The sequence below is a fragment of the Molothrus ater genome, chromosome 6, assembly GCF_012460135.2.
Source record: "Molothrus ater isolate BHLD 08-10-18 breed brown headed cowbird chromosome 6, BPBGC_Mater_1.1, whole genome shotgun sequence".
In the NCBI taxonomy this organism is placed as follows: Eukaryota; Metazoa; Chordata; class Aves; order Passeriformes; family Icteridae; genus Molothrus; species Molothrus ater.
The window spans coordinates 13,824,278-13,847,472 of record NC_050483.2 but is presented as its reverse complement, the minus strand read 5'-3'; the positions used below and the strand labels follow the sequence as shown (position 1 = coordinate 13,847,472).

Genomic DNA, 23,195 nt, shown 5'->3' with positions numbered 1-23,195 from the left:
GAGAGGTATTTGATTAGAGTTTTTGTTTGGCACTGGCTCAGTTGAGCCTAACTTCCACTCAAGAAAAAAAGGAGTTGGAAATGTTGATTGGTAGATTACTTTGGTGTACATAAAAATGCTTGGGGAGTGATTTGGAGCCCGCTCAAATTAATGATCTGATTCTCGGAGACTGAGGCAGTCTTGGTGGAGGGGGAAAAACAGGGTTTAACTCATTTTAGGGGTAAAAAAAGGTAAGGCAGAAACACAACAGCTGTTCAGGATGTAATGTTGAGGTCTCCTTTGGGAGGAAGGCATGGCTGAATACGTGAGTTAATCTAATAATATCTTTATCACAGTCGAGAAAAAAGCAAAAGCCGACAAGGTTGAAAGAACACACTTTCCGTAATCTGTAATTCCTGTCATCACTAATTTAGTTGGATATTTCATGTTCTGTCATGTTAGCGATGCATAAAGCGCTCAATACCGATCCCGAGAGCCCTGGAACCCGGGTCTGATGCTCTGGGGTACCGAGGGCTGTCACGGGGCGCTCGCACCGGTCCCAGCCGCCGCAGCGGAGGGACGTCCCGCCCCCGTCCCCGCCGAGCGCTCCCCCAGCGCGGCGCTCGGGGCTGTTCGGGGGCGGTGCCGGGGCGGAGCGGGGCCGGGGCGGGCGGAGCGCGGGGCCGGGGCCGCGGCCGGGGCCGCCGCCGCTCCCGGCAGGTGCGGGCAGAGCCGCGGCCGCGCCGGCCCCGCCTGATGTGCGCGGAGGCGGAGGCGGCGCCCGGCTGCGCGCAGGGTCCCGCCATGGCCCTGGCGTTCTGCGGCGACGAGGGCAACTCCACCGCCTACAACGTGGACCACGGCGTGCTCAACAACGGCTGCTTCGTGGATGCGCTCAACGTGGTGCCGCACGTCTTCTTGCTCTTCATCACCTTCCCCATCCTCTTCATCGGTGGGTGCCTGCGGTTCTTCCTTCCCCTGTCCGCCTGTGCCTCTCCTATTTGCCCACCTTTTCCTTCTGCCTCTCTACCCCCGGTGCTGCTTTGCCGCGTCCCCGCGCCCGGCTTTGTCTCGCCGTGGGTTTCCCTCCCCCGCGCGTGTGCCGCGTTCCCCCCGCCCGCCTGGCCTCCCCTTGCCGTGTCCCCCGGCCTGGCCCTGCCCCCGTGCCGCGCGGGGAGGCTGCGCCGCTCCTGGGATGCGCTGCGAGCTGCGGGATGCTCCGGCGGCCGCCTCTCCCCGGGCAGCCCCCGCACCGCCCGCTGTCCGCCCGGGCTGCGGGGCCCGTCTCCGTCTGTCGGGGCAGCCCGCGGGGCTCCCCGCAGGTGAAAGCCCTTGCGCAGGCAGGGCAGGAACGGGTGATGCTGGAAGAGACCGCAGGATTTGCCCTGCCGGTACAGGGCAAGGAGCAGAAATAAATGTGCTATTAAAGCCCAGGAAACCTGACAAGTAAGTGCTGCGTTATGAAATATCACCCCCAGCAATTACTGCGGGGTCACGGCCGCCTGGCAGCCCCCCCTGGTTACAGGTCCTGCCCCGCTGGCTTCTGCGGTACCTGAGGCGGGTACCGCGATTCAATGTCACGAGCCCGGCGGGACCGGTAGGTGGCCCGGTGGTTCAGCGCACGGGGCTGTCACTGCTCCGGATGCCCTCGTCCAAAGCCCGGACCGGCCCGCGGAGAGCCACGGCACGGGTTGGAGTAACGCTCGCTGCTGGGGATGGGAAAAGGTCCGGTGGGGAAATAGCAGCCAGCACGACTGTGAAAACGGGGTCAGCTGCTTAGGGTTCCCTGCGTTTATCTGGAATCTCTCAGTGTTGCTAATTTTTAGCAAGATAAAATTTCACACCTTATCCTTTTTATTTTTAAAAGAATTAAAGGGAAAATAAGTTGTGTATTTATTAGAGTGTTTGTGTGTATTTGTCAAAACGTTAATTTTTTTGTTCATTTAAGCTGTGAACAGATTTGTAAATTGTTTAGTGCATGTAATTTCTTGGTAGTAAGTTGCTAGAAGTATAGGAATTTAAGGCTGTGTCCTGTCTGAATTATTGATTTTATTCCATATGAAGTGAGACAGTGAGAGCACAGTTCTGATTATCATCAAATGCATGTGTGTTTAACAACACAGCTGCGTCAATGTTGGTATGCAAGGTTGTTACATATATGGTGTGGGGTTTTTTGTAAGCAGGAACTTTGTGTGTCACTCTTGTAGAGAAAGCTCTCTATAATTCTCCTTTCTCTTTTAGGATGGGGAAGTCAGAGTTCCAAAGTACATATACATCATAGCACATGGCTTCATTTTCCTGGCCACAATTTACGCTGGATACTGACTTTTATCCTCTTGTTTGTGCTGGTGTGTGAAATTGCAGAGGGCATAGTGTCTGATGGGTAAGTGTTTGTCTGCCTTCTCCTGGTAGCACTGAGCAGTTTAAAGGTTTCAGGGCAGATATTTCCTCCTTGTCCAAGTCCTCATCTAAATGATATTCCTTGTGGTTATGAACATATAATCTGTTTTCTTAGTGGTTAACCTACCAACCTTGTATCAGAAATTCCACAGACCTTGCCAAGTGATGTACACAGGCACAACTGACCTTAATCATTTTTAGTTCAGCTTAATGACACTATCTTTCCAAAGAGTAATCATAGATAAATCCTGATGATTCAAGCAGATGGTGACATTTTCATGATATGTTTTATGTCCAAGGACCCAATCCCACAGTCGTTACTTAGGAGGAACTCCCATGTACATGGTAGGTCACACCATTCACCCCCAAACTGAGTTCTTTTCATCTAAATAAGAGGAATGAATCTGCTGGGCTTAAGTCACACCCCACAGGGTTTCTTCTGGTGACTGTGCACTATATCTCCTATGTTACCCGGAGCAGAGCAGCTGATATTATGTGAGCATGAACTATCATCCTTTATGCACCTTAGGATGTCACTAAACAGAAATCTGTGGAAAAAAAATATTTCAAGTGAAACAAGTGGTACAGGAGAGTGATTTATTATGGAGAAGCTAATTATATAACAATGACTATGATCTCTTTCTATGAAGAGAGGCATGATTTTTCATGATCATTATGAATTTGAACCCAAGGATTATGAAATGGAAGTTCCTAATTAAATAGGACAAAAAGTCCCTGATTAGCCATCTATATAACAAGTATCCACCAACCAGTGTGAAATGCACTGCAGACTTCTGATGTAGAAAATGATATCATTATTATTATTTTAACTTTTCTTAAACCTATATAAATAGGATGTTTCTCGCTGCCAGTTTTTTTTAAAGGAATTTTTCTCTTGCTTATTCAGAGTTATCAGAGTGTGGGATGCTCAGAGCAAAATCTCCTGCTTTGAGTTTTCTCCTTTATTTTTCTCGTTTGCAATGCCTCTCATTATGTTTATTTGCTATTTAACTTGACTCAGAACACTGCTGTTAAGTAATAGGTGTCACCTGATGAGAATCAAAGCTTGGAGCTCTGCTGGGGGAGTGCCAACCCACAGTCGTGCTTCCCGAGCACTCAGCAGGCTGGTGAGGGCTCCAGTGAATAGAAGGGAGTTTTGATATTCATCAGCTTTCTAAGAACCAAAATGGATTGTGCTGGTGAGTTCTTTTGGCAGCAACTGGGTGCTAAAGGCTTTGGCATCTCAGCAACAGAAGCGGCCTATTGGAGGTACAGTTATATAGGGGAATTCCAGCAACTGTGGAATAAATAGATTTTAAAAAGCCTCCCACTGCTGCAGTGTTACCTACTGAAGCTTAGGCTGTCTGAAGAAATCTGTTCTTGTTGGGTTTTTTTATCCTTGCTGAGAATTCAGACCTGGTGTACATAACCTCCTGGCATTACTATGAATTTCAGAGGATCTTTTCTCATTTTGATGTATTGACATCCAGCAAGAGGAATTTAGTGTTCATGATAGGCTGTGAGCATGGCTTCAGCCAGCTCTGCAGAGTTCACCACAGTCATTATTGAGGGAAGGCTCTCCTTTCTAGAGCAGAAATGCAGGAAATGGTTGTCCTGAGCTCCTATGGTTCTGCTAGACATTTGTAATGTTCTGCTCTCAGGAATGTGATGTCCTGTGATATCTTTCATCTCCCTCCCAGCACAGCTCTTCTTGTGTCTCCAAACTTCACAAAAGTAGTGTTTGATGCAGCAAGAAGAAATCCATTCAGAGGACACGGTGTCAATTTTCCTAAATGTTTATGTCCTGAAGCCATCTTGGTGTCTCCTTCTGGTGAAGCTGGCTGGGACCCAGAGGAAATTGTAGCCCTTGATAGCTTAGGGCATTAGATTCTTTTTGTGAAAGAAACAAAAGGGGAGAGGGAAGGAAGAGAAAATGAGTAGGAAGAAAGAGGAGGAGAAAACATATTTCTATTGAATGCTGGACAAACCCACAACATTGCCCAACAATTCCAATATTCCCAAAGGGCTGTATTTGGCAGGACCCCTTCTGCTGCTACCTGAAGCAAAGCATCTGCAGAGTTTTGCTTTATAGGACAAAAACCATAAGAGTGCATGATTCTGTTATAGGGGCTTTTTTTGTTGGCTTGCAGTCACTGAAGACAGATCTCACTCTAAGTAAATCCTGTGCTGTGGTGCTGTTCCTTCTTTGAAACCAAAGAAAATGAAACACTTGCACAAAATGCTTCTGTAGAAAATCTTGAACTGTGCTGTTAGTTGGTCTTATCTGCATATTTTGATGGACAGCTCCCAAACTAGTTTAGCTTAAATTAACTTTTCTCATTTTGTAGATGAGCTGCTTGTCCTAATTTAAACAAGTGTTCCAATGATTTCAGTAGGAAATAGGAGTACACACCTTTCATTTTCAGCACAGGGGAGGAATTTGAAATCCAACTGTGTGATTTAGGAGCAGAAATTCAATTAAAACTTGGAGGGGTTTGCATCCATAAGTCATTCTAGAAAATCCTACATCATAGCAAGGTACTGTTCATGAATTAAAAGGGAAACATTTAAATAGCTGAGAGGTTTGACTTTAACAGATATTTTTTTGTTTTGAAGGGTTTCTGAATCCCGCCACTTACACCTGTACATGCCGGCTGGAATGGCATTCCTGGCAGCCATCACATCCGTTGTCTATTACCACAATATTGAAACATCCAACTTCCCCAAACTCTTAATAGGTATGTCTCAAAATCTATGCACCTGGAAGTGTGGCTGCTGTGTGGAAGTGTGCTGTGGTGCTGTGTGTCTTTTTCCTTGGTGACAGGTCACTGCAGTCTTCTATGACCAAAGCTACCCTTCTGTGTATGCTCAGACATTTCATTCTTTCTAATGCTTTTAACTTCTAATAATAGTCTGTGTAATGTTCTCAGGGATTCAATGAGCCAAAGACTTCTCTAGGAAAAACTGCTTTTGTGGGAAAAGTAGCGTGGGAAATTGTTAACTCTAAATCCAAAGCCCCTTGTCAGCCTGTTGTGTGGAAGCATGATGCAAGAATGAAGAAATCTTGGTGTGCGTGGTCTGTTGAAATATGCAAGGAGCTAAGGAATGACATCCCTGACTTTCAGTCATGAATATATTACTCTGCCTGCTTGCTCTTGCTTCATGTTCCTAAAACTCCCTTTGAAAACTGCTTTAAGGCCTTTTGAATGGAAAATGCTATGAATGAGAACTACCTAGTTTCCACTGTATTTTGCCAGATTTGAATAAACTGTAGCTATAGAAAATCCACTGCTGCTGGTGGTCATGCAGTTGTTCATGTGTTCTCATCTGTTTAAGTAGACTGCAGTCCAGGATGGCTACGTGTTTAGTCACATCCTGTCACCTGTTATTTCTTTGGTTCTGGCTCATCAAATTTTGTTTGAGCTGGATTTCTGTATCAATAGATCCTGCTAAAGTTTGTCTTGTGTATCAAAGTTTTGTTCTAGTTTTTGTCAGGTGGGGAAAAGTCATTAATAAGTAGATTTGAGAAAGCTTTTACATATTGAAAATTATTTTGATCTACATGTTGGGGTAAGTGAGAGTCCTGTTCTGCAGAAATAGGCTGTAACTCGTGAAAAAAAATTCCTCTTCAAAGACTTAGATTTCTATCCAGGCTTAGCAACCTTTATGTCTTCTCCTTTGGGACTGCTTTTCTTCCTCTACCTTCCTTTTAAGTAGGATCTTTTTTATCCTTTAAGAACAGGTGAGGTCATTTAGTTGCTTTTTAAATAATCAACAAAGTATTTTTAATGCTTTCTCACAGGAAGACATTATGTCTCAGGAAGCATTGCTAGCCTGTTACTGTTGCCTGTAAAGCAAGCAGTGGTTTTTGTGGTTTTGTTTTTTAGGTTGTTTTGTTGTTTGGGCTTTTTGTTGTTATTTCAGATATATAATACAGTGTTAAATAATTTAGTGTCACCACCACATTCCTGCTGTTAAGTCTTTGAGAAGGGTAGCAAAGTTACAGCTGGTAGTTGATTACCCATTTTTGCATAATTCCTGCTCAGTAGAGATTTCTTTTTTATGATAATGTGTTTCAGTGTTTAGAGTGCTGATGCTGGATAAACTCTGGACAATACTTGAATACTAAAAAGTTGTGCCAACAAATACCAACACTTAAGTATTATGGATGAATTTTAATTTTGCAAGAATTTCCAAGGAATAGACTCTCTCAGAAAATCTGGTCCTAATAGCTCTTAGGTGAAAAAGAAACTCAGACCATCACAGTCTTTCCCACTTAGTGTGTCTGATTTGAATTTTAGTCCAAAATCTTCACAAGCTGATGATCTTTGATTTTTATTTTATTTTTCTTTTGTTTTTCTTTTATTTGTCCTAAGACAGACATTTCTGGAAGTCTCTATCCTTTGTTCCTAACTGCACAAACTGGGAGGATTGTTAGTTATCTTTCAGTCTTAATTTCAACTACTTGGTATTGACATCTGGGACCAGACAATGAGCACTTTATGCAAGTGAGCCCAGTATGGATAGTTAAATTATACCTTTACTCACCTGTAAACCCACTAGAGTGCAGTGTGGTCATGAAGCAGCTTTGCTTTAGAGCCTCATTTTATGAGGTAAATGAGGGCCAGGAGGGAAAGCTAAAGCTGGTGATAAGCTTTTTGCTGGGTGTATGGGAAACTGGGCTCATACAGAAGAGATGTAATGTTGCAAACACACAGAGCAAAGTAGAAGAGCTGATGTGACATCTTGCTGCTTCTGAGCATCAGTGAATTTCCAGCAAACTGCAGGGCATCATCTGCCTCAGCTGCAGGATGAATGCTCACAGCTGCAAAGAGTTGGTAGCTGCTTAAAACAAAGACTAACAGAGGCCTTATCCAAAAACTATTAAACCCAGCAGGGGAACTCTGACTGATGCAGTGCAGTGGAGCCTTAAAGGTCTGATCATTAATTCTGAACAGGGTGAAATTTTCCAATCCCGTGAAATTCTGAGATGTGTTGTTTCTTAAAGATGCTTTTCACTCTGTACCTCAAAGAAACCAAATCCATTTGTGGCTCTTCATGAGCAAGTGAGAGGCAGATACCGTGACAGATGTGGGGATTAGTGTGTTTCCTTGGGTATGCAAATGGAGGATTCAGAGTTCCTCTGTTGATCCTCACCCTGCCTTTCAGCTTTAGCCCAGGCACTTGGCTATTTTGAAGTAGTAATTCTTAGTATTTCTTATCGAAAAACATTGACAAGGTTTGGAATATTTATTCATTGAAGATAATGATTGAGTTCATGAATGCAGTTGAGTGACCCAACTATTGGAGCACCTTGATCTGGTCTGAAAGTGTTCTTTTTCTGTATGATTTTGGTCTCTAATTATATTTCAACAAATGTAGCTGTTCCCATGTAGTGCTGTTTACCAGGGCACTCTCATAATAATGCTAATTTTGATGCTATTTGCACCACATGGTTGCATAACATTTGTACAGTTAAGCAGGACTCATTTTAGAATAGTTTTCAGACTGGATTGGAAAATCTGCTGCTTTCTCAACGTTTAAAATACAGGACTGAATGATAGCATCTGATTCCACTATTTTTAAAGTTAGTTTCTTTGTTTTAAAGATAAATAAAACTCAAAAATTAATAGTGGGAGAAAACTATGAGATAACAACAGGACTTTGAGGTGTTAATCTGAAATGGCTGGTAGTGTGGGAACACATGAATTTTTTCATTTTAGAAAATTGTCCTTTTTTTTAAACTAATCTTAATTATATGACTACTTTACTGTTACAGTATATGTCACAGCATATGTCACAGTTGATATGGCCACAGTACACAGTGTCACCATACAATTTCAGAAAGCTTCAACCCATACAGCGTCACATCACTTCAGAAGGCTGCAAGCATGTGCTCTCTCTGGTTCTTTAGCCCAACCTTTTATACCCCTCATGTTCATGCATTGCACCTGTGTGTCCTCTGTTCCCTTTGGTGATTGGTCAGTGCACCTGGGCACTCCAGGTCTCATTACCTTCAATATTATTCACCTGTCCTGCACAGCTGTAGCCCAACCATAAGGTTCTGCTGCAGCCCCACTCCCAATTACCACAAACTGTGTGCCTACACCTTACTACTACTAGACAGGGATCTATTTTTCTGATTCAAAATTTTTGTCCCTTTGCATTGTAGTTGTTTCCCTTGGAATTGGTTTATTCTCTAAAATGAAACTTCTTGCATAAAAATATTGCTTAGTATAAAAAAATTTCTCTCCAAACAGGCACAGGTTAATTAATAAATCCCATCCAGTTAAATGTGTGGCTTTTTTGATTGGGCATAATTCAATAAAGGTGTAGAAGAGTTTGAGCTGCACATTGCCTTATTTTTCAGAGTGTGGCCCAGGTGAGAATCTACATCCTGGTGGTGTGGGTTGAGGTATCTTACATGGTCCAAGAAAAAGCAAGGTCGTTCAGGCACATAGAATAGGTCTAAAGCAATCCAGTAAATGCCTTTGAGGTCTGATCACTTTGCAGTTCAGGCCAGTTTAAGTTCTCAGAGATAATTTCTAAAAACTCTCAGCCAAAATGTACTCACCAGCCAGATGATAAAAAACATCATCTATAAGGAACAGAGCTGCAATTGCATTTTCCAAGGAGCCTTGAGTGGCCTGTGAGCATTCTCCAGATCAGATTAGATACACTTGTATTCAAAAGTGAAAAGCCAACTAAATTCAAATGCTTGTAAGTGTGACTTGAGAATGTTGTGTTTGGCACTTTATAATACTTCTTAGATAAAAGATAAATTAACATTATAACAATAGTAATAAAGGGTCATATGGACCATTATTTAAGCCCTGAATAGGAGAATGGCTCTGCTAGTTCTTATTTATAATTCCAAGACACACATAAATGCCTGTTGGCTTGGTTGCTTTTTTGGAAGTCCTCCACTGGTGGATATTTTCAGTGTACAATGTTTAAGTCCCTTTTATTCCAAGAGGGATGTGTTCTCAGCCTGTTGTTGGAAGAAGGAAACAAAATAAGGCTTAACAGATAAAGGTGGTCAAGGGTAGAACAGCATGGAATGTAATTCTTGGATGAAGTGAGACTTTATAGTCAGAAGTACTGCAAATAGGGAGGGATAGTGCCTCAAAGGAAGGAAGCAGTCTGAAACAGGATGAGAAGCAATCTAAGTTGGGACGATGGTAGGAAGCCTCACATAAAAAAAGCTAAAGTTTTACAAGAGAAATTTGGTAAGTACATCTAGTATATCTTTAAAACCCTCTCCAACCATCGGCCACTGAAGCGCAGTGCGCAAATACTGACTACTCAGTGTTATCCTCTTATGAACAGGCCTCTTAATTTTAGAGGAAGAGAGGCTCCTTGGCAAATGTCCTAATGCACAGTGTTCCTGTACTGTTCCATTCACTGTCCTCATTAAAATAAGAGGTTTTAACTTGATTTCTGTAGAAGCAGGACTGGCAGTCCCAAATCTCACATGGATTCTCCACATTGAATTTAGCTTTGCTTGGAAGGGCAGCCCCAGAGCACATCTCCAGAGAGCTTTCTGGTGCCTCAGCATAGCTGGAACACCACCAATTCTTTGAAATTTATGGAACTTCCTGATGATTATCTATATTTAAGCTAGACTTAGAGTTGCTAATGCCTTGGTTGAAGTCTTATTTCTGTGGTGTTTCAGCAAGACACTTGGAAAGCACATCCAAGCTTTTCTTGGCAGTTAGAGCTCATTCCATCTGTTGCACCATGGCAGATAGAGCAGCAATGAAAGGTTTATTTAAAAGAATATAACCCTGCAAGGCATTTCCTTAGGAATAGGGAACAGGAGCTGGCTTATGGTGTGATGAATGGTACGGGAAGTGCTTCCAAGCCACCAGAGCTTATTCCTTGGATTATTTAGTTGTAGCTGATGGTAGGATGAGCACCTTGAGACAGGAGGTTTCATAGAACACTAAAAAGTGAAAGTTGTATTCCATGAATGCCAGAATATCCTTCCTTGATGTGACTGTTTATCTACATTGTGAATTACATAAATGGAATTTTTGTTGAATGATAGTGCAGCAGCAGTTTGGACAAAGTATTTTAATACCTGTTCCTGATGCATCCCAGAGATTCACAGGGAATTTTCCTTCAAGCCACATTCATAGCAGTCTTGTAGCATTAACCAAATCTGAAGAACATTATTCACAGGCACCTTCACTTTTGGAGCAACAGCCTCCCTTGAGCTGATCATGTGGACACAGTTTTACAGCAGATGAAATTTCCTTCAGCAGACTTCACTTGGTGAAACTTATGAGATCTCACTAAATCTAATAGAAAAGGCATTAGAAACTAACATTATCTTACTATTTTAATGTTTTTGGAATTAAATTAGGGTTCTGTTTGACAGGAGAAAGGCAATTCTCTGGTTTTATATGTTCTGTTGAATTCTTCTTTAATTATATTTTATGATGCCTTTGTATATTTTTGCAACCATGGAGCTGGTTAATTTGTTTGGGTTTTTTCTCTACAGCATTGCTGTTCTACTGGACTTTAGCTTTCATAACTAAAACCATCAAATTTGTGAAGTTCTGTGATAATGGGGTTGGATTTTCTCAGCTTCGATTTTGCCTCACGGGACTCTTGGTTGTTCTTTATGGAATGCTACTAGCTGTAGAAATCAATGTCATCAGGGTGAGGGTAAGTAACTATGCTAGAAGTCTCCTTCTGTGGTTTTTATTGGTTATTTTTTGGGTTATTGGTATTTTTTTAATCCCTTTTCTAGGTAGTTGGTGTAAAATGTGTTTCAGGAGAATGAAAAATCCAGTTAGAAATTTGACTATTTGACTGTCAAGGGTTAATAGTATTTTACTAGGCCAGATGAATGTGTATTTTCAAAAAATGCCAGACTCTGTTGTTGATAATTTAAGATCAATTTCATCTGTTCGAGTTTGCTGTAATTTTTTAAATTATTCTGTTTCAGTCATGAGAGCCAAGTATTTCTGATGCAAGAGAAGACTGGTGGAAAGGAATTGTCTGCTCTATCAGAGAATATCTTAGACACTCAAATAGCATCTCTCATTTTCCAGGAGACAATCACAATAAGTGATTTATTTGGGCTACTAGGGTTCCTTCCATCTATATTTGTTTTTTCCTCTGCAGTGTCTGCAGTCATAATCTAAACTGAGACTTTGGAGACTGCTGGATACATAAATTCCAAAGTTCCCTTCAGCTGGCACTCACCAACTGTGCACACAAATTAAATTTAGGAGGGAAAGAAATATTCCCATGTAATTTTTTTTTGCTGCAGCACCAGTAGCTCCATGTTCTGAGCTAACAAATGTGAAGCAGTGTGGTGTGGGAGATGAATCCTAGTGATAACCTCAGGGCTGTGCTTTAGCTCCTGTGTCCCATGTCGTGCTGCTGGGACTGTCCTGTTTAAATAATTGCGGGGTGGGGCGGTGGGGTGTCAGTCTCTTCTGACATGTCTCAAGTGGAAGGACAAGAGGAGATGCTCTTAAGTAGCACCACAGAGGTTCAGATTAGTGTTATTAGAAAAAATTTTTCACTGAAACAGGTGGCAGGCACTGGAATAAGTTGCCCAGGGAGGTGGTGGAGTCACCACATCTGGAAATGTTCCAGAGGTGTCTGGAGATATGGTGTAGGGGTGATTAGGGTGGTTCTGGTTTGGTGGTTGTACTGGATGATCTTTAAGGTCTCCCAGCCATGATGATCTGTTTCTATAAGGTGGTTTGGGGTTTTTTTTCCCCTGCAAGTATGCAAATTTTTGCACCATAAGCAGAGTCCTAGTGAATGATAAGAATTACTTATTTCTAGACTGGATTCCTCTGATTATCCTCAGTACCTGAGGACACTGGATTGCTGTATTGGTTGTACTTGAATGTCTTTTAAGAAACCAAGACTGATTCGTTGATTATCTAAAATGTCCTTATCTATTCTTTGTGCACTTATATTTTCTACACATTCTGCTGGCATTTTTCTGGATTTCAGAGATACGTTTTCTTCAAAACTCCCAAAGAAGTTAAACCTCCTGAGGATCTCCAGGATCTTGGTGTGAGATTCCTGCAGCCCTTTGTGAATCTGTTATCCAAAGGAACATACTGGTGGATGAACACATTCATCAAGACTGCCCATAAAAAACCAATAGACTTGAAAACCATAGGCAAGCTTCCCATTGCTATGAGAGCTCTGACCAATTACATTCGCCTTAATGAGGCCTTTGAAGCACAGAAGGTACGCAAAGCATGGAATTATGTCTGTTTGCTTACTCAGAGCTTGTGTTTTTCATTACTTTTTATCATATAAGCATGACACAAAGAGATATAAACAGATATGATGCAAATGAAGGATTCATTGGCATAGCAGTCCATATACCAAGAGACTACATTCTCAGTTGTACCTCCTACAAATAATGAAGTTTCTCTAATCAAACATACATGTCAAGCACATTACTGGTTAAATGTGGGTAAAATGTGTACAGCCTCTATTTTGATGTGGAAAGTAATCATGGATTGTGTTCACTGAACACCATTATTCCTCCTAATAAGACCCTGGAAACATTCAATTACACAGTCTGTATTAATTAGGCCTTGCAGGGCTATTTTTTTTTCCATGTTATTTCAGTTACAGTTTGTCCATAGGAGGGTTCAAGGCTGAAACTACCTCAGCCCAAATTAATATTCACTCCTCAGTGGAAGCTGAGTGTGTACAGGATTCTAAGAGAACTTGTTTGCATCCTGCCTAAAAAGTGTATGCTTCCAGTCTCTGTGTTCACCAGAGAACAAAAACCTGTCACGTCCCTCCCTCTTTTTTTTTCCTTACTCAGCAGGCCACAAACAACACATTTATTTGATCCCTATTAATCAGGGTAAGGGTAGGAAAGAAATTATGGTTCCTTTTGTGGAGAGAAGTGCAAATTTTTGCTTTGTTCTGACTCTACAAAAAGAAACAATAGTTGTAGTTCCTCTGCTTTCTACCTGAGCGATTACAAATGGTTGTCAAAGCAGTGATAAAAATACCAAGTATTTATCAGACCTGAGGTTAATGTATAACATAATTCTTATGAATTTTAATTTAATTCTGACCAGAACAAGAGATCATCATCTCCCCAAGGATCCAGATCCATTTGGCGCGCTCTCTGCTGTGCTTTTGGAAGACCCTTACTCCTGAGCAGCACGTTCCGTATTCTGGCTGACTTGCTTGGGTTCGCTGGGCCGCTCTGCATCTCGGGAATTGTTCACAACGTTGGAAAAGGAAATAACACCATCCGCCCACAGGTACTGTCAAAATGTCACCAAAAGAGAGGAGTCCAAAAAGGAATGCTGTGACTCTGTTTTGTTTGTCCTCAGGAAGGAAAGCAACTCTGCTGTGTTTGTGAGCGCTGGCAGTGCCAGTGTGAATGTGCTGCCTGATACCCACCCTTGTACTGTGATGGAGGGTGTCCAGTGCAGGGCAGCAAAGGTGATTAAGGGACTGGAGCATCTCTTGCAAGGACAGGCTGAGGGAGCTGGACCTGTTCAGCCTCTAGAAGTGACTGGGAGGGGACATCATCAATTTATATAAATACCCAAAGGGAGGATCTCAAGAAGATGGAGCCAGGCTCTGCTTGGTGCTGCCAAGCAATAATAGGACAAGAGCCCATGGCAGGAAAGATGCACAGGAAGTTCCACCTGAACATGAGGAAAAACTTCTTTACAGTGTGGGTGACTGAGCACTTGAACAGGTTGCCCAGAGAGGTTGTGCAATCTCCCGCCCTGGAGATACTCAAGAGCAGTTGGGATGCAGTCCTGTGCCATGTGCTCCATGTGCTCAGGGATGACTCTACTTGAGCAGAGAGATTGGACTAGATAACCTCCAGTGGTCCCTTCCAACCTGATCCCTTCTGTGATTCTTTTGGGGCAAAATATGTGAGCCATGCATCTGGTCAGCCTTGTATTCTGGAAAATAACCTCATTCAAGAGAACACTGAAGCATATCCAAAATCCCATCAATATCATAAGGAATTTAAGTGCAGTCTTGAGTAGAGATTGAATCAAGTCTGTGACTGAGTGCTTTCCAGAAAGGAAAAGTGTGTTTTTAATAGGCTTGGCTTTTCATTTCTAAAAATGAGGGATGTCTAAGAGGATTAAAGCAGAGTTTTGTCATCATCATAAAATGCCAAGTAATTTAACTGTGACCAAGCATTCCCTCTAGTGCCTTTGGGAAGGTTAGTTTTGAAAGATCAACTGAAACATATTTTTAGAGGATGCTATTTAAATGATACTCTCCAAGAGGAAGCAGACATATTTCTTGATTAACTAAAAACAAAAATGTAACTCAGGAAGCATCTTTTCATTATAAGGTGAGGTCACTCAGGCTGGATTTCTATGAGATAGATCAGTTTATTTCTGCAGCTCACTTAGTGTCTGATATAAGACTTTTTCTAAAGTCTGTTGACACTAATGGAAATATACCCATCCATTTAAGTACTCTTTGGATTCGGTCCACTGTAAATATTGAAGTCCATCAGCTGCAGTGCAGAAAATTTAACAAAGGCCTCAGGCTAAAATTAACTGTTTGTCCATTTTGCAACCCTTATCCTAATATTTGGAAACTTTATTACAGTGAGTAGGTTCAATGGAAACCAGTTAAAGCAGGAAATGAGAAAATTAAGACTACAGTACTATGTTGCAGCAAAGTACTGTGGAAGCTCTTGAGCTCTGCTTTTCAGTAATTTGTTTGGGACTGTTTCAGCTGAAATTGTGATTTGATATAATTTACAGATTGTCCTATTTAATTTTCCTCTAAAATTGTCAGCTACTGCTTCTCTGTGAAAAAGAAAAGGTTCAGGTCTAGTCCTGATAGGCCCTAAGCAGAGCTTCAGCAGCCTAGACTCCTCACTCACTAGCTGAGCAGTACCTCACTGTTGTCATTGACATCAATTTGGGATCAGCAATATTCACTGATGGTCATAGTCCACAGGTGGCACTTAAGGGTGTATTTTAACTCTGCTTATGTTTTCCTATGTTTCCTTATGTTTTAACATTGTTGGTTTTTTTTTCTGGTAAGCGTCTAACTACATTTAAGTATGAAAATTGCTTTTGCTGGGTGAGATGAAATAGCTGTCTAATGAAGAGCTTCTATTCAAACTCTCTGGAAGCAGACTGGGGTGTTCAGGAGGGCTCCCATGTATGTTCACATACCCAGCCAGCTTGGTCTGTTTTGGAAGAACATACACCAGCTCTACTGCTAGGAATGCTATATCCCTGCTTGTAATGAGTCAAAAGAGGAAAACCTTGCCGTATCCTTTGCCCCTGTGAGCCTCACAGCTGTGAGAAACAAACTTTCTAAAATGCTGTCATATGAAGGTGATGATAAGTGGGGCAAACAGTGTTTGTGCTTGGTGTGCTGCTGAGTTTCAGGGCACTGGAAAGAGTTGCCACACAGTGGGACAGAATCAGATAAGTAACAGAACTTGTGAGTGCAATGGAGGGTGATTTTACCCATCTCCTACCCAGCTACATCTTAAATATTTAGATTGAGATATTTTAATGAGTCAACTGTATCTTTCAAAGAGAAATTCTCTTTGTGAAACTGAAGGCAAAGAGATAGAAGAATTGCTCTGTTCCTCATGTCCTTTGTGACAGAGATAACCCACCATGGAGCTGTAACTCAGATCACATGGGTGTCACAGGCAGTATTAACTGCTCAAGTTAGTGCTGTAGTTAGTCAGAGCACAACAGTGTCTTAAATTCTGTCATGCTCTTCATGTTTATTTATAACTACAGTATCAATATTTATGGCCACCCCAGAACATTCCTATGACACAGATTTCTCTGAGTGTTAATCATTTCACACTGAAGAAGAGACTGACAGAATGATAACCTTTATCATTTGTTGCTAGCATCTTCCACATTGCAGTGTTAGGATTAGCAGTTCCAGTATTAGGAGTGGCTGCTGACAGAACATATTCAGAGATGCAGCAAACTTATTATTTAAAAAGCTCTAGAAGTCATAGGGCCCAGCATAGCAAAAAGCCCAGTATTGACACTAAGATTGTTTGAGTCTAGAGTCTTTATGCATTTAAATAGCAGCTTTTTGCTCAGCCTTTCACTGGTTAGAGCAACTTTTAAGAATTGGTGTTACCCTTGAAGTTGTCAGGAAGGTGGGACGCTGAATATTCCCAAAGCCATTTCTGAAAATAAAACATCTAATTGTTTCTGTCAACTATTTCTGTCTCAAACAAGGTTATTTGCCTTCTATGTGATAGGTTCAGGAAGTGTTCAGATATTTCTGTTTCCTGCAGGCTGACAAGAGTGTGTGGAACCTCTTGTAGCTTAAACACAGGTATGCTCAGTAAGCCATAATGGCCTGATAATGCATCTGAGGCTTGGCAAACATCTTGCTATCAGCAAGTGTGTGATCTTTATGGATGTATGTTTGTCCTCTTTTTCTCTCAAGAGAGTATTAGAAGGAAGGATGAGAATATTCATCTCACTTTCCCTCCTTGTCTCTTATATAATGTTTTGATGGGAATCAGTGCTGCACCGGAATCTCATTGCTAGACAAGCATGATTTGACAAACATAGTTGTGGGAAAAAAGTATTCTTTTACATACAGTAAAAAGTGGTATTAGCTGCAGAGATTAGCAGTACTAGCCAGATGTGTATGGAGGACAGCACTAAAAACCTGAACTTGTAAGGCTGTAAATAATCTGGAAGAGAAACTCATTTTTAGTGTACTAGAAACTATGTGTAATATAAAATGCTGCTGTAGCCTATGAATTGCTATGGGATAAGTAATAAATTAGGGCTTTAAAATCCCTTCAGGGTGCAAATAGGTAAAATAGCAGTTAAACATCTCTTTATCTGAACTATACTTGCTGGCATGTACTGTAATTGTTCAGAGTTTTACAGTTAATACAGATTTTAAAATCTTTCTCCTTTTACATTCCTTGTCACCTCTGCTCCTCTTCTTCTTTGCTTTATATCTCTGGCACTACTTGGACACTTTTTGGTTCATTTGGCCGGTTATTTTTTTCCTGGGCTGATTTTCTTATCTCAATGATTTGAATTGGCTCAGGAAGAAATCCAGTTAGCTCCCCAGCTAGTGCACAGTAGGCAACAGAAGTGTGCAGGTTGGAGCAACCAGGGTATAAATAAGAGTAGGGAGAAGTTTGTTCCTTTTCCAGCTGGCTCAGCCAAAAGAACAGCTTAAAAACCTAAATTTTGCCTCTGTATGAACTTGACATATGGGGTTTTTATGAAGTTAACTGCAAGGTGCAGATCAGATTTAATAAAATGTACAGACACTGAGAATTTGTGAAATGTAGCTGATTAAGTGTTATAGCACTTGTGAAAACTTCAACAGCAAAGAAACTACGTAGGCAAGAAAAAATGTGCTGAGCAAAGGATACAGCAGGAATGTTAAGTGCAAGAAGCCTTCTGAAAGGGAATAGAAGGATTCATCTTCCTAATTTTGCCTTTAATGGAAGCCCAATCCAGCAATCAAAGTTTTGAAGGAGCCAAGAGGAGAAGGAGGAAGTTGGAGACATTTTAGTTACAGAAGGCTTCTCATGGTGATCCAGCCTCTCAACTTGTTGTGGCACCAAAGATGTCAGCTTGTTAAATATAATCTGAAATAAATGCACTGTTTTCCCATTGAGCTGTAGGCATGCATCAAAATGCACTTTGATGATCTCATGAGCTTGCTAGAAGGTAATGACCATATATAAAAGTGAACAAGATTCTGCAGGCCAAAATAATTTGCATGGTTCCAGGAGTTTTGTGGTTTTTATCAGTTCTGAAGGTCATTTTTAGTGTTCAGTAACCTGAGGTGTTAAAATTAAGAGAGTAATTTTTCCCAGAGGATGTTAACTGTTCCTTTTAGATGATGGGCAGTGCACATTTTTTAATAAATGACCATATGGAGTGTCCTAGAGTTTTGGAAGGATATCAGAAATCCTATAAACGTCATTTTTCCTTTAAGTGAAGCTTACAGAGTTGGCATGTTATGAGACTGTTTCAAGAGATTAAACTGTGAGGTTTCAGACAAGGTTGAGAGCACTTTCAAAGTAATAAACTTTGATTATCTCTGCTTATTAATTATGCAAATTGCCATTGCACCTGATTTTTAACTTTCTTTCTTTTTGCAGATTAAAATTCTTGGTGTTTTCTTTATTTCATCACAAGAGTTCCTGTCCAATGCTTATGTTTTGGCTGTACTCTTATTTTTTGCCCTTCTATTGCAAAGGACATTTCTGCAAGCATCATACTATGTTGCTATTGAAACAGGAATCAACTTGAGAGGTGCAATACAGGTACCCAATATATTACTAATTAACCTTTTCACACCCTCATAAACATGTAGTTGTAAATATAAATTATGTAGTTGTTGAAATTCTGAAATGCTTCTCTGCTGAAATGTATTGAATGTACCATTGCTGTTAGAAATTGTGTTAGCCCTGAGTTGTTTCTGCTGCATCTTACTTTGATGACTTTATATAAATATTTATTTTCAATATCCAATGCTGTATTTCTTCTTACCTTCAAGCAAAAATTCACTGACAGTAAAACTGAATGTAACCTTTGAAGTAATTTCGGTGTGACCTGCATCTCTCCCATCTCAAAGGCATTTTTTGGTAATGTCGCATCCAATGCAAATAAAACATCCTTAAAATGTATTGTAAATAAATTTTGGACAGAAGGATAGGCTGTATTCCCAATGCATGAGCAGTGTTTTATTCCAGGGGTCATGCCACAAAATCTGCCAGGTATGGTGGAGTCTGTAGGCACTGAACAAAAGTCAGATTGCAAAAATGGGGTCTCTAATTGTTATAAAGCTGACAACTACAGATCAAAGTTTGATGCAGCATACAAAGCTCTGTGCCTGGAAATGAGAGAATTTGGTGTAAGATAACAGTGTGGGATTGCCAAAGGCACTGACTGAAACCTACCCTGTGACAGCATGAAATCCAGGCTTAGTGTAACTTATAAGTTACATTATTTATCCCCTGAGCTGCATGGATCCTGTGGGGAGTCTCCATGATGGATGGATGCTTTCAATAGCAGCCTAATTGTTTAATTCTCTTTTGATCTTACACTTGGAAGCACTTGTCAGCTGACAGACTTCTGGTTTCCATCCATTGGTTTTGCCTGACTAGACTGAAGTAGAAAAACTCTACAGGAAAAAAAAATTTGACCCGCAAGTACAAAAAAAACCAGAACAAAAAAAACCAACCAACCAAACAAAAAAATTTTATTTGTATGACTTGTATCAAGTGGAAGAGCTGCAAATGACTGAAAAATACAAGGGCCAAAGCAAGTGCAATAGGGGAATAGTTGGAAAAGAGTGCTAAATAAATTTTTTTAAGAAAAGCTTTGTATTTGCTGTTCTGCATATTAGAAGTCTAGATAATGCCAATTGGACTAGTTAAATTGGAAAATTTTTAGTCATCATTCTAAGCAGCAGATCAGTGTTAATGGCAGTTTCCCTGCCAATATTTTTATACTTTTTTTCTATGTTTTTTTCTTTAAATCTTTTCTCTCCTCCTGTCCTGTGTAAATCTGCCACTGTTCAGTGTGCCCTATTTGATTTTTGCCAAACTAGCTGGTAAAAGTGTGTTTTCATTATTCTGTATTGTGTTATTTTTATACCTGGTGCCTGATTCTACACTGAGGCAACTGCTTAATTCAGTACAGAATTGTACCTGAGACATTCACTGTCTGTGAATTAAACTGTGTAATGGAACTGAGTTCTCTAAGCAAAATGTAGCAATGTTCTAAGTCAGGAACATTGTGCTGAGGTTGGATGGGACCTGAATCAATTGCCAGAGAAAAAGAACAAGGATTATAATACATGAAGGATTATATGTTGAATCTAAGAATATCTTAGTGTTAGTTACAGGAAGGGCACTCTGTGGAGATGCTGGAGGTATAAATCAATAAGAGAGTAAAACCTTTACTGCCTCAGAATACCCAAGAACCACATTAGCTTGATTAACTATGAAGTTGCTAATGTGTTCTTGGGCATTTTTGGGCAGTAAAGGTTTCATTCATTATTGAAGCACAGGGATGCAAAAAGGGAGTGCTTAGACAACCACAATGCAGGTAACAGCACTGTGCTTTGTGTCAGCAAAGATGAGTAGCTTTAAATTTTATGAAATAACATAAAAGGCCAAATTTTATTCTCTCATTTAAGTTACTGGAAATATTGTTCAGCCTCAATGCGCTGGGCCTGGGGTTTAGATGGAGCTAGAAGTCTCGTATTATTTCTGTATGCTAGTACCTTTTTGATCTCTCTTCCAGACAAAAATATACAATAAAATTATGCAGCTTTCAACTTCTAACATGTCTATGGGGGAGATGACAGCAGGCCAGATCTGTAACCTGGTTGCCATAGACACAAATCAGCTGATGTGGTTCTTCTTCCTCTGCCCTAACCTTTGGGCTATGCCAGTACAGGTAAGGTGATTAAATGTCCTTTTTTTCTTAATGCTTGGCAGTCTGTAGTGGTTCATTGCATGTGAGTTTCATCAAACTGGGGATATTAAAGAAGTTAAAGAATAACTTGAAATAAAATTTCAAGCTATGAACATTTAGAAATATTGTCTGTAATAGATTCCACATCTGTGACTGGACTTTAGGTATTTATGATTGTATTAGGATCTTGGCTGCTGTCAAAAATGCTTTGCATTCATAACAAGAATTTATAGGGTGCAGCAGGTTGCAGTGCATTCATTTATTACATCAGGGAAGTTAACTGGAAGATATTGCAATCATTTGTCTTCTGAATCCCAGCAGAAGCAAGTGAAGTAGCATAAATATGATTACATAGGGATGATCGTTTGGACATGCCTTGAAACTACTGCTGCTTTTTGGATGAAAAACTCCACAGTTTGTCATTGTTTCAAAGGATTTTTTTTTTTGTTAGAACATATTTGTTATGCAAAATGGTTTTGCTGCTTTATCCTCTGGTGTCTTTGGCCTCCTGTATCTAAACAGCAGTCTGATCCCTTCGATCTCCTTTCCCACTTGGATCACCCTATACTTCTATTTAAGAATTTAATGAAAAAACTGACAGTAAAGCATGAAGTTTCATCTGATACTCAGTGCTCTGCAAGTCTTCCTGCTTTCTTCCACACCCAACTTTTGTTGGGTGTGCTTTTTGTTGTTCAGTGCTAACAGTAAATACAAACAGAAAAGGCAGTAGAGTTTAAGTTCTCTTTTTGGCAAATTTGGTATTTCCTAGATGTATAATTTAGTTTCAAAAACATGATGAAAACTTCATTGTGTTCATGTCACAAAGGCAATCTGGTTCCAGCATCACACAGAGGCTGATTTTGCTGGTGTGTAAGTCAGAAACCTGCAAGTAATCTATCCAGCAGCTTTGCATTTTGCATTGCTTGCCCTTGCCCAAAAATTAAATGGTTTTCATGAGGCTGTATATGGACACCAAATGGCAGATTGTATTTCAAGGCAGCTTACAATGTGGTTTTAGGGGTGCTGCTTAGGAGTTTGTGTCCGTCACCATCTTAGACAAATGATTTGTCTTAATCTCTGATAAAACTCTTGCTAGCTCCATGAGACTTGTGCAAAGCCTCAGATCAGGATAGTGAGCATATTAAGGTGTGAACAATCAGCAGTTTACTGACTGATGTCTTCTTTTAACTGTGCTTTCTACATGTGTGAGATGTGTAAAACCATGCCTGTTAAAGTATTAAAATTTAAGGTGATTGTGGCCATATTTATGTCACTGTGCGGTTGCCTTCATGCAGTGTGAATGCATTTTTCTCCTCCAACAGAGTTACTCCTGCACAAGAGGTATGGACTAGTTTTTCTGATCTACTCTGGAGGAACTTATATGGCAGTTTAAAACATTTGCTTTCTAGAATTAAGGGAGGGTGATGGATATAGTAATTATCATACGGAATTTTTCAGAAAGCAACTTGACTTATTTTTTGGCATGGTTTCCCTGAAATTATGGGTGGAGGATGAAAAATGGGAACCAGATTATTTTAAAGTGGGGAGGAAAAAAATTATCAAGGAGTATGCCCTGATATTGATATCTAATTACAAAAAAGAAGATAATTATAATGAAAATAAATTGAGAGGAAATATCATATTAGATATGGTCACATATTGGCACTTTGTTGGTAATAATTTGGATGTCAGGATATTTTCATTCCTTTTATGGGAAGCACAATAAGAAGTCAGTGATTGTAGACTACTAAAATGATATTGCTGAAAAGCTATGGAGAGGCAAGAAGAGTCCACCCCCTTAATGATAATGTCTAGGGTATCAATTATTATAGACAAACTATGTACAAGCTATCAATTTCATGTACACTTATTTTCTGAGACCTCTCTGGCAGCTCAGTGTAGAGTGCTTTAGTGCAACTGAGAATTAATCCAATTCCATTGCATATTCTGTAACAACATTTTGCTCTAATGGGCCAGAAGTCACAGACTCATAAAGACTTCCTGACAGTCTGTAGAAAATAAAATTATATTTGGATTAGAATTCCTGCTGTGATGCTCCTGGCCAGATGAGGACGATCAGCGCTGGAGTGTGCTCCTGTTTTGTGGGTCGTGCACTCCTTGCCAAAATCAGTGAGTCGCGTTGGCCACAAAGGCTTCTTCAGGAGGTTTTTCCATAGCTTTCATTCAGTACCTTGTTTTAGGGGGCAGTGAAAACAATTACTGGCTGCTTGAAAGATGGCTAATACTACATTGCGCAAACTCTGTTATTATTTAAAACGGGTTTTTAATTGTTTTGTAGCTCTTAGTCTAGCAATCAACATTTCAGCATCTGCTGTAGATTTTAAATAACCATTCATGACAAGG

At 40.5% G+C, this 23,195-nt stretch overlaps 1 protein-coding gene across 3 annotated transcripts in view; it reads left to right on the top strand.

Annotated features, from left to right (window-relative positions):
* Positions 1-710: 710 nt before the first annotated feature.
* ABCC8 (ATP binding cassette subfamily C member 8) overlaps positions 711-23,195 on the top strand; it is a 73,251-nt gene continuing 50,766 nt past the window's right edge. Inside the window, exons 1-8 of one of the 3 annotated variants that reach the window (XR_004980271.2) lie at positions 711-931; positions 2,221-2,362; positions 4,996-5,117; positions 10,886-11,052; positions 12,364-12,606; positions 13,461-13,649; positions 18,506-18,670; positions 20,658-20,813. Coding sequence is in view for 2 of the 3 variants with exons in the window: in XM_036383442.2 (XP_036239335.1) it covers positions 736-931; positions 2,221-2,362; positions 4,996-5,117; positions 10,886-11,052; positions 12,364-12,606; positions 13,461-13,649; positions 18,506-18,670; positions 20,658-20,813 (1,380 nt within the window). In the remaining variant the exon portion in view is untranslated. Of the gene's footprint in view, positions 932-1,309; positions 1,426-2,220; positions 2,363-4,995; positions 5,118-10,885; positions 11,053-12,363; positions 12,607-13,460; positions 13,650-18,505; positions 18,671-20,657; positions 20,814-23,195 lie in introns of those variants that run through there. The other 2 variants (XM_036383442.2, XM_036383443.2) reach the window with 2 other exon arrangements.